At 39.2% G+C, this 12,085-nt stretch overlaps 1 protein-coding gene across 1 annotated transcript in view; it reads left to right on the forward strand.

Moving 5' to 3' along the window:
• The window catches only part of MROH2B (maestro heat like repeat family member 2B), a 71,453-nt gene that overhangs the window by 16,037 nt on the left and 43,331 nt on the right, over window positions 1-12,085 (forward strand). Inside the window, exons 12-18 of the mRNA XM_047073833.1 lie at window positions 1,723-1,845; window positions 2,580-2,693; window positions 4,762-4,918; window positions 5,065-5,105; window positions 5,996-6,137; window positions 6,695-6,738; window positions 9,010-9,117. Of these exons, the coding sequence (XP_046929789.1) occupies window positions 1,723-1,845; window positions 2,580-2,693; window positions 4,762-4,918; window positions 5,065-5,105; window positions 5,996-6,137; window positions 6,695-6,738; window positions 9,010-9,117 (729 nt within the window). The remainder of the gene's footprint in view (window positions 1-1,722; window positions 1,846-2,579; window positions 2,694-4,761; window positions 4,919-5,064; window positions 5,106-5,995; window positions 6,138-6,694; window positions 6,739-9,009; window positions 9,118-12,085) is intronic.

The following is a 12,085-nucleotide window of genomic DNA, read 5'->3' on the forward strand; positions in this document are numbered from 1 at the left end:
GGAAACAGGCTGTTAACTATAGAGAACAAATTGAGGGCTGAAGTGGGGGTGGGTGGGGAAATGGGCTAAATGTGTGATGGGGATTAAGGAGGTCACTTGTTGGGATGAGCACTGGGTGTTACGTGTAAGTGATGAATCACTAAATTTTATTCCTGAAACCAATATTACACTACATGTTAACTAACTAGAATTTAAATTAAAAATTGAGGAGCACCTGGGTGGCTCAGTCAATTAAGCATCTGACTTCCACTCAGGTCATGATCTTGCAGTTCATGGGTTCAAGCCTTGTGCTGGGCTCTCTGCTGACAGCTCAGAGCCTGAAGCCTGCTTCATATTATGTGTCTCCCCCTCTCTCTGCCCCTCCCCTGCTTGCACTCTGTCTCTCTCTCTCAAAAATGAATAAATATTAAAAATTATTTTTAATTGAAACAACAAAAAAATAAATAATAAAAAATAGTTAATAACCAGTGGAGTGATTACATATAAAAAACCTTGTCCAGTAAGTGGCCAAGCCAATTGAAAAAGTACTAAAAGAGTTTAGGGTAGAATAAAAGAGGACAGAAACTTTAAGGAAGTCCAGCTCCCCAGGCAAAAATAGAAAATTTGTAACTTTTTTTTCTCACTTAGGTAGACTACTAGTACCTTTATGCTAATTGCTAATTGCTACCATGTGGCCTAACTCCTTATTCAAAATTATTCTTTTTTTCCAACTCTCCATTAAAACACCCATTCAGGAAAGAATTAGATCTGAGCTTTCATTCCTCAGGGAAGCAATCCAATAAGCAAAACTAATTATTTAAACATTGTAATACAGGTTCATAATCCCTTGTTCTAATCCCTGAGGCCAGATATATTTCAGAATTCACAACCTTCCTGATTTCAGAAAAACATTTCTGTGACAGGAGTCACAAACTCATTAATATCTCTGCAAGAAAACATATGCATATTCACACTACATTGAATAAGTAAAGACTACAGTTTTAAAACAGTTCAGTTGGGTTTTGCCACCAAATGAGTTAGTGCCAAACTCAAGAAACAGAATTCCAGTTTCCAGCGTTATTTGGGTTTTGAAATTGTAGGTAAAAGATTGTAGATCTGTAGTTCAACTTGCTATCTTTCACTGAGGATTTTAAAAGCAAGGCAGTGCTTTTTTTAGCCCACAGTACCAAAATTTCATCATCTATAGTAATAGAGGATATGTTTTGGGAACTAGGGAGAAAGATTTTGGCTGTAGAGAGCTTTCCCCAAACATTAAAAAAAAAAAAAGCAGAAAACAAAAAAGGGGTGCCTGGGTGGCTCAGCCAGCTAAGCATCCATCCCACTCTTGATCTCAGCTCTGGTCACGATCTCATGTTTCATGACATCAAGCCCCAAGTCAGGCTATGTGCTGACAGCACAGAGCCTGCTTGGGATTCTCTCTCTCTCTCTCTCTCTCTTTGCCTCTCCCCCACTCACGCACTCATGCTCTCTTTCTTTCTCCCTGTCTCTCAAAATAAATAAATAAACACTTAAAAAAAGAAAGAGATGCTTTCCTGTAACCCCTTAAATCATAAACTATAGCTTACTTCCTCCTCCATCTATTTATAGTACCATCATTCAATTTATACTCCTTTTTGGAAAGGTTCCCACTAAATAATCCATGAAAGTTAAAGGACAGGAGAAGCTAAATTTATATTCTGCCCAATGTAGAAGAATGTTGCAAATACATTTTTATGATTCTAGGTAAGGAATTCCACCCTCCTCCTTATCCAAACCATGTGTGAAAAATGCTACATCGAAGCCAGGGAAGGATGGCCACTGATTGATTACATCTTCTCCCAGTTTGCCATGTCCAACAAGAATCTGGTATGATGAAGAGGGTGCGGCTTTGAAAGCTACACTGTAACCAGGACAGTTGACTCAACTGGTTTGTTTTTTTTTTAATGGCTGAGGTTCAATTCAATGACTGATTTAGAAGTTATATTTCAATCTTATCACTTTCATTGAAAGATTTTTCAGCCTTTAGTGTTCTCCTCAGTTTTCTTTCACTGATACCACTTTCAACTTATGATAAACCCCAGGTAGGTGAAACTATGGTTTTCCCTAAGGAGGAGACAACCTTTCCTCAAAGGCTTGGGACAGGGGTAGAGAAAATGAATTACTTCCAAGAAAACAAGACACATCCACTCTTGCTGCACTGGGGTTGACTTCCTGAAGACCATGTGGGTAAGAGCTCTGTGATCTTAGTAAGACCACGACAGCTGAAATTACAGTCCACTCCACTAGGAAGAAGTGTCTTTGAAAATTTTGCCCCAGAGAAAATGGCAAAGGCCTGAGGGAGAGAGAGAACATCTGCAGTTCAAGGATCCTCACAATTTTTGCTTTTCTGCTTTATCCAGCAGTGTGTTCTAACCCATTCCTCCAAAGAACACTTTAAAACAGAAATTAGACACTGAAGACCAAGATTGCTGGGTTCCTTGAGCCCCTTAATTTGAGTGACTACATCCTCCACCCCAGAGTCTGAGAACGCATCCAAGTAAGGTCAGAGGGGATCAGCAGGAGGGACTATTAACAAGTCACCTGTTTCATCTTTCTTGAAGGAAAAACCAATGAAACCTAATTCCCATGAGGATGAAAAGGGAGAGAAATCTGTTCGGGAGCTAAGCCTTGAGGTCTTAAAAACCCTAGACCCACTGGTCATTGGCATGCCCCAGGTAAGGGGTCTTTTGTCACCACTGACAGTTACTTTGATCATCTTTCTGAAGCTCTGCCCATTTAGGAGTAAAGACAAGAATTTGTCCTTCATGTGTCATCAGCTTTTTGATGCTCTCATTAGAGGAAGTGCATTACCATGCTCAGTGCCCAAAACATGGTAGTTTCTCAGAAACAGGTGTTGAATTAATTCGTGATCTCTTATATCTGGATAGCCAATGAGACTTTACAAGCACCTTAATATATTGTTTCTCTTCTTCCCCTAACATGTCTAGACATAACAGTAAGTGATGTGTGGAGATATTGATTCAGTGAATGCTAACCTTTTCCTATTCATCTGAGAAGGTGTTGAAAGGACATATTCTCAGACTTCACCTGAGGGTTAAAAATAATCTGCACCTTAAGGGGAATAAGCCTCAGAAGCTGTATTTTCCCTAAGCAAAAATAACCTGAGAAAGGATTAACTGACTAGAAATGCATAGCACAGACAGGAGAAAATCAACAGACCAATTTAAATGGATCAGAGTTTCATCTAGGATGGCATTTTAAGATGTGGTTCTTGGATTATCTAAAATATTTCTTTAAAATGCAGATCTCCATACCCCAGACCTACTGAATCAACGTTCTGAGCAAGGGGCCCATGAATCTGCATGCAAATAAGTACTAATATTTCTGATGCATACTAAAGTTTGAAACATCTCAATCTAAAGATAAATGATGAAAAGAAGTCTCAGACCATACTCTTGTGGGCCTGAAATGCCAAATCCCTACCTTGTGTTGGATAGCCATTCAAAATTTGAAACAAAAGCTAAACATTTAAAATGATAACTTTAGGGGCACCTGGGTGGCTCAGTTGTTTGAGCATCTGACTTCAGCTCAGGTCATAATCTCGTAGTTCGTGGGTTCAAGCCCCACACTGGGCTCTGTGCTGACAGCTCAGAGCCTGGAGCCTTTTTCAGATTCTGTGTCTTCCTGTCCCTCCACTACTCATGCTCTGTCTCCCTGTCTCTCTCTCTCAAAAGTAAATAAACATTAACAATTTAAAAAAAATTTTTTTTTCTTAATGTGTATTTATTTTTGAGACAGAGACAGAGCATGAGTGGGGGAGGGTCAGAGAGAGAGGGAGACACAGAATCTGAAACAGGCTCCAGGCTCTGAGCTGTCCGCACAGAGCCCAACGCGGGGCTCGAACTCACAGACCGCGAGATCATGACCTGAGCCGAAGTCAGACGCTTAACCGACTGAGCCACCCAGGTGCCCCTACATTACAAATTTTTTAAATGATAACTTTAAGAGATGAGTGTATTTACATAAGAATACATTAAGAGCAAAAAGAGGGAGCTTGAGATCAGCTCCAACTTAACAGGAATAGGAGCAGGGTCATGAGAGAAGGAAAGAGATATGGAGGGGCATAGAAGATCTTATAATGATAAAAGGACAGGGCTTGGTGATTAAGTCTGGGTGACAAGACAAAAGGAAGAGTCCATGTTGACACCTAGGTTTCCATCAGGGCAAGGGAGTTTTCCAGAGAACATGAAACAGACTGACTATAGAAACAGGTGTTCCAGAATTTCAGAGCAAGAAGGTCAGCACCTGGAGCACAAACAGTAGCAGCAGCCCATTCACTGTCTGTGCCCAATCATCCTCTCTCAGAGCAGTCCATTCCAGTCTTTGAGTTTGGGGACGTATACAACTTATTTTGGGTTGTCACATTGATAAGAGGCTTTGTGGCACTTGGTGAGCGGAGCCCAGGGATGCTAGACTTCCTGCATTTTTTAGAACTCATCTTCACGATGAAGGATTGTCCTGCCCCAACTTCCAGCAGCAAACCCATGCAGAAATGCTGAGTAACACTCACTACAACTAGCACCTGAAAATGAATGTGCTGTGCAGAGATTTTATATAATGACTTCATTTTGATTTGGCCTGAAGAGCAAAAAAAAAAAAAAAAAAAAAAAAAAATAGCAAGTGAGAGAACCTACTCTAAATCAGAGGGCAACAGAGAGTGAGGACCAAGGAGAAATCATGGAAAAGAACAAGCAATCCTTGTCTTGTGCCTTGTTTCCACAGGTGCTATGGCCAAGAATCCTGACTTTTGTAGTACCTGCAGAATACACAGGAACTTTGGACTACCTGTTTAATATCATCAGAAGCTTGATTATGGCAGAGGAAAGGAAGAAGAATAATGCACAGGAGTCAACAGCACTTGTCATCTCTACAGGAGCTGGTGCGTACATTCAAAAACAGAGCAAAACACTTCTCTTATGAAATGTTCATTTCCAGAAAGGCTGCAGTACCTTGACCATACACCCAACTCCAATCTGAATTTTTCTAGTTGCCACAGCAATAATGAAAATCGCTTTCTCTTTCTAGTGAAACTTCCTTCACCACAACAGCTACTGGCCAGGCTTCTGGTGAGTGAGTTACAAATAACTAATGCTGGTAAAATTTAAGCCAATATAGATCATTGAGTTCTTTTTATTTTAACGTTTATTTATTTTTAAGAGACAGAGAGAGACAGAGTGTGGGGGTGGGGAGGGCAGAGAGAGAGGGAGACACAGAATCCAAAGCAGGCTCCAGGCTCTGAGCTGTCAGCACAGAGCCCGATGTGGGGCTTGAACCCACAAACCGTGAGATCATGACCTGAGCTGAAGTCAGACGCTTAATGGACTGAGTCACCCAGACACCGCATAGATCATTCAGTTCTAAATAAATGTTAATAAAAATTACGCAGCAACTCCAAACCAAAAGAAACACTAGAAAGGCATAATAAATGTTCTGCTAATGACACTCATTAAGATTGCTGGCAAGATTATCTTCTCACTCTGAAATGCTTGTTAAACTTAATTTATTATTTTAAAATAAGCATAGACTGAATTTGATCCCTAAGTACCATTCAAACAAATTCCACATCTATTATTTAGATTTCCTTCTTTCCCCCATAGATTGGGGAACTTAAATCTAAATCTATTATTTAGATTTCCTTTTTCCCCCATATGTATCATTTGCTCAAATACCATTTCTACAGGCCCTTAATTAATAAATATATCTAAGTGTTGGTACCCTCCATTTATTTTTGGTTGGTGGTTTCTATATATTTTTTCACCTTTATCCTCAGATAAAAATTGGAGAGTATTGTCTAAGTATTAGCTTTGCTCTAAAATAAGTAAGAACAGACTGATGATTTGTTGAGATTGTCTACCGTAGGAATCAAGGGAATCCAGGATAGTGAAAAATAGAAAAGGCAAGTAGGACTTTTAAATATACCTCAATTTGATTTGCCTTTTATCTTCCATTTTTTCAGGTAATATCTATGCTTGCCAGTTTAGGGAAATTATGTGGCGCTGGTGCAATAGGACTTCTGAAGATATTGCCTGAGATAATTCACCCAAAATTGGTAGACCTATGGAAAACACGCTTACCTGAGCTCCTGCAGCCTCTGGAAGGTACAAGCATTGGGATCAGGTCTTTATCCAACGAGGCAAGAACGCGAAGAAAAAGGCACCACTTCTCTGTCTAAAACCATTATTGCTCATTCTAGGGAGTTAAAACAATGAACTTGATATGAAAGGTAGACAGCTACATTTTTTCCTTGACTCCTTATGTTCTATTTCTCTACCAAATACTTGTACTACAGGAGGGTCTGGGGGTAACATTCTTAACAGGAACTCTTACTTTCGCTCTGGTCTTTTCCTTATATTTAGAGAAACTCCTTTTTGGTATTGTTCTAAAAAGTTATTACTATTTATGTTAGAATATTAAAATATGGTCACTTCAGTAGTGACTGTTGAAAGTAGCAAAAAGCCTAAATTCTTATCATGGATTGAAGACTTTCTGCCCACCTGACTAGCACTTAAAGTTGGCAACATAGTAAATTACATCTGAAATAACCATCCTGTGTAAAGCTTGAAATGGGGCTCCAGCATCCACTGGGGACCTGGCAAGGGAGAAACAGAGTCCTGACCTTTGTTTTGCAGTTTATTGCATCAATTTCTATTTCTAGGAAAGAACACTAGCATCGTGCTATGGGAAACCATGCTGCTTCAGGTAAGGGTAGCTTCTAGACTAATAGTTCATGATGGGGTGATGAAATCTTCTAGAGTTACCCATCTTCACTACAAAGATCTGGATACCAAAGGACAGCAAACAACATTTCCTTTCCTTAACAAGAGGACTAGAATGTTAGAAGTGATCACTTCAGAAGTACAGTCTTTGTATCACCATAATTTGAACAATAATCTTAAATCTTTAAGAGTTTCAGATAGTTTTTGAAGATGTCACTTACAAATATTTGTGTCTTTCTTAAATCTACTCTAATTTTCAGTTTTTCCTCTCCTTATAATTGCATTCTTTTACTGTTTATATAAAGAAACACAAATCGACATAATTCCACTTCTATGCTTCTAAATGTAACTGTTTCTTCCTCTTTCTGTTTCTCACCATATTTTTCCTGATTTCTAAAAATCAGAGGGCCACATTACACCATTTTTCCAGAAAAAATCTCTTAGCTATAAATTTGTTGGACCTTTGGAACTGAACAGTGCCACAGACAGTGCCAAATCCCCCAAATGGTAAACTGCAGGTAGGAGTTGGATATTGGCTCTACAGAGAGGATTCTGATTTCAAAAGCCTACAGGAGGTCAAGGGGTTTGTGAGTAGGAAGCTTTTAATCAAGCAGGGTCTCCGTTCATAACCCACCTACATAGAAATTAACTATGGCTTCTTAAAAATGTCAAGTTTTAGTGACCTTTCCACATCACCTCCATGTGCCATCACTGCCCCTTCCAGAATCAGAATCTCTAAGACTGGTTCTTGAGAACTCCATGTTTTAAAGACTCCTACAAGGGATTCTTATCCGGTATGAGATTTGAAAGCAACTACTCTATTCTCCTGGTCCTTAATTCTAGGATCTACCTCTCCTAAATTCATGATTCTTTTATCTTCCCCCTTCTCTGTCTCAAAATTCCTGCCTTATTTCCCCCCCACTACCATTTTAAAGTAACTTTTCTTACTAGGAGAGAAGGTTCTTTTTCCAGAAGGAAGCCTCAAGAACATTCTTTTCCCTCTTCCAATCTTGGGTGTGCTTCCATTTAGTCTTCTTCTTCCCAAACTGCTTGCATGTGCCTTCTTCTCTTAGACTTCCAATGCTGTTTAATTTCTTCTCATCAAAGGACCCACTCACTGAATGAGTTCCTGTTAAGAAAATACATAGAAATCTTCATTGGTTTTGAAATTAATTGTTCTTTTCTAAGCTTACAGTAGGGAAAACACAGGAGAAATAATTGACTTTAGAAATTGCAATGGACTTTGTTCTCCAAAAAGACAAAAACACAATTTTATGTATTGTTCAATGAAGAAGGGCATGGGTTCAGATGACTGATTGAGGCCCTGGCTCAGAACAATTGGTGAAACCAGGAATATTTAGTTATTAAAGTTGAAGTTAGCAAAATGTACTTGTACATTTAATTGGTCCTTCAAGACATTTTAATTCTTTATTCAAAAAATGTCCCTTTCTCTTAGTATATAATAAAACAAACTAACATTGACAAATGGAGTTTTCCAAATCTGATTAAAACTTTAAAATGTTAACTTTAAGTTTCAGAATGGATTAGTTTCTATTTTAATCCTTTCAGCAATTTTTATTAAGAGGAAAAAGGAAGGCATTTACATGGAGTTGCTTCCACATTCTGTGTAACTTGTTCCTAAAGGGAATTCAGAACATAACAGAATATGGCTATTAAAATAAACTAAGAGGGGTGCCTGGGTGGCGCAGTCGGTTAAGCGTCTGACTTCAGCTCAGGTCATGATCTCCCGATCTGTGAGTTAGAGCCTGGCGTCAGGCTCTGTGCTGAGAACTCAAAGCCTGGAGCCTGCTTCAGATTCTGTGTCTCCCTCTCTCTCTGCCCCTCCCCCGCTTGTGCTCTGTCTCCCTCTGTCTCTCAGAATTGAATAAACGTAAAAAAAATTTTTTAAATAAATAAATAAATAAATAAATAAATAAATAAATAAGATAAAATAAGAGGGGGGACCTGGCTGGCTCAGTCTGAGGAATGTGCAACTCTTGATCGCGGGGTTCTGAGTTTGAGCCCCACATTGGGTGCAGACATTCCAAAAAAATAATAATAATAAATAAATAAATAAATAAATAATCTTTAATAAAATAAGAGGAAAACTTCCAAAATGACCAACTTTTTGAATGGGAAAGTGAATAATCTCATTCAATATGTATCTATTCTTTGAAAAACTAAGGTAACAAAAAGTACCAAGAAAGTACATTAACCAGTTGTGTTCGTATCTAACTTCCACTTCCTGCAACAGTTGCTCAAAGAATCTTTATGGAAGATCAGTGACATAGCCTGGACCATTCAACTGAGTCGAGATTTCAACCAGCAAATGAACAGTTACAGCAACACCTCCCTTGAGAAGGTTGGTTTTTCAACTAAGGGACTTTACTTCCTACTTTATAACCTAAAATGGCTGTTTAACTTCCAATTTGTCTGTACTACCACCAAAAAGAGGGATAAATTACTGGAAAAATGCTATCTTCTCTTCACCACGAATTGGACCAAAAATTATTCATAGGACTGCACCTACTGCAAGGAAAACTGAGTAGTACAGTGCCTTTGAGATAAATATGTACCTAGCTGAAATTCAGGTGTTCTGTTTTAAAGAAGGAAGAAAAATAGGTAATGAAGGAAAATAGTAGTCCCTGTCCCAGTACTGATTTAATGTCAGCTTATGTATTGGTGTCCTTTGGGCCAGTTTTGTGAGGCAGGCCACAAGAAACCATCTACTACAATTTAACAAAAACTTAGAACTAAAAGAATGCTCAAAGACTAGATCTTTCCTTCCTCTATTCCCAGATGGCTTCTACCTAACCCTTTGAGTTGTAGTCATCCGTTTCAAAAGGGATTCATTCTAGCTTCTGCTACTTACTACTGGTGTAACTTTAGGTAAATTACTTAACCTCTCTGGAGCCTCAGGATATTCATCTAAAATGAAAGTTATACCCTGTTCTGAGGGTTGTAGTGTTATAAGGGTTCAGTGATATAAAGTATATAAAGTCCCTAGTGAAGTGCCAGGCCCAAGACTTGTGCTCCATAAAAAAGTAGATCAAGGTTATCATTATGGTTATATCATTTCTAATGATATGCCTAAGTCATCAGTTCTAGTATTAAGCATCTATTCCAACAAATTATTTATTATCAACTTCCAACTCTCCTATGCAATATTCAAAGTTCCTCTGATTGATTCTTTAATTTGGGAGAGGACTGATTCTCCAAATTGGTCTATCAAACCTGCAGAAAAACTCATCAGGAATATTTGGTGAGCAATGCCTCATCCTCTCATATACGAACTACACTTGTGCATCTCATGTAATACCATTCGTCTGATAGCTTCCAGACTTACAAGATGAGTCCAAGGTAGTGGTGGTATGGGTAGACAGAGTAATTCAAGCAATGCGCTGCTTAAATGGCTCTCAGCCATTATACTTAACAACAAGAAAGTAAGAGTATACCAATTAGCTTTAGCTGCATAGCAAACTACCCCTAGTGGCTTAAAATAATAGTTTCCTACTTAGCTTACAATTTTGCAGATTGACAGCTTGGGCTGAGCTCACGGGAGGGGGCAGAGGGCAATCATCTGATATCAACTAGTCTCACTGGCATATACTGGGCATTGGCTGGTCTGTCATGATCTCAACTAGGACAAGTTTCTGATCCTTGTGGTCTCCCATCCTCCAGCAGGCCAGCCCAGGCTTGCTCTCATCATTGTGGTAATGAAGTATACAAAGTCTCTTGAACAGGCACATTATTACTTCTGCCCCATTCTATTGGTCAAAGCAAGTCACAAGATAGAGGTGGGATGGAAACGTTCTGGCTGTTTTTGCAATTGAACACATTTTTCCCCAGTTCTGAGATCCTGATTTCTGGGGTTCTTTGCCAAGTCTCAAAGGAAGAATGCACAATACACTGAATCTGACCAACATCAGCAGAGAAGCAATAAGTCAATATTACTGGGAGGCATCAAGGCCAACCCTTTACACATAAGTCCCCTTCATAATATCATTTTTTTTCTGCAGCATAGGACTTTTGCAGACTCCTTCCTGTCCTTCCTCCAAGGTAGAGTTAAATGCACTCTAGCAGCTTTGGCTCTAATTAATATTTGTTCCCCTGTGGTATACAGTTTTTCTCATTATAGTTCTATTATCATGGGGGACTTTTGCCTGGAAATCCAAGAGTGCAAGGGGTGCTGCATCATTGGATTCTTACTCAGGCAGTTGTTCCACCAGTTCTATCACCTCATGTAGCCCTCTCATCCCTAGTTGGACTGATCTGTACAATTTCTCTTGAATGTCCTAATTTAACTCTATTGGTTACTATCAGTTTTTCCTTCCCTCTCGTGCCATAAGTTCCTTTTGATCCATAATGACGCCTCAATCACTACAATCCTTCAAACCCTACAGAGTCCTTAGAATGAACCTGCAACTCACCAGTTTTCTCTACTGTATGTGAAAAGATGGAAATTTTAAATAAGGAGATGGCAATCTGATATTATTGTTTATTTTTTTGAAAGAGAGAGAGAGAGAGCGAGCGCGCGCGTTAGCAGGGGAGGGGCAGAGAGAGAGGGAGACACAGAATCCGAAGCGGGGCTCGAGGCTGTCAGCACAGAGCCCGACGCGAGGCTCCAACTCACGGACCATGAGATCATGACCTGAGCCAATGTTGGAAGCTTAACCAACTGAGCCACCCAGGCAATCCTATGATATTATATAGCTGTAGATAATTTTAGTCTTAGAAAACAAATTAAGACTTCATGACTTCATTTTTCTAGCCATTTGGCAAGTATCTCCTCTTGTAAATTTTTTCCTTGTATCTTACCTCCACAATAATATAGATCTATCAATATGTGTACACACACACACACACACACGTATACATACATACACATACACATATTTACATTCAGGCATGTGTTGTGGTGTTCAAACAGAAGGCACTCTTGGGCTACCCTCTTCCCTCTGCCATAGTTCTAAATCTAATATGGCTTAAATGAACGAGAACAGAAAGTCATGTCTGTCTTGCTTGTCTTTTCTACATCTAGACATTACAGAAGTATCCATGTTAGGGCTAGCATAATGAATCCAACATTCTCATCAACTCAAGGGATGTGGAAGCCACAGAATTATGTCCCACATGCTCTCTTGCTCTCCCAAACTTGCACTGGGAGTTTTCCCTCTCTAATTCACTCAGAATCCCTTACTAAAAGATATACCATGTATGTAAAAGTTCTGTATGTATTTTCTCCTTCACCCTCGACACGTTCTACAGCACCTCTAGACAACTCACCCTACTCCTGAGAGATAATAGTAGAGCTTACAAAGTATTATTTT

The sequence above is a fragment of the Lynx rufus genome, unplaced genomic scaffold (assembly GCF_022079265.1).
Source record: "Lynx rufus isolate CCGP_SWC_20201006 ecotype Redwood Valley unplaced genomic scaffold, mLynRuf1.p SCAF_1, whole genome shotgun sequence".
NCBI lineage: Eukaryota > Metazoa > Chordata > Mammalia > Carnivora > Felidae > Lynx > Lynx rufus.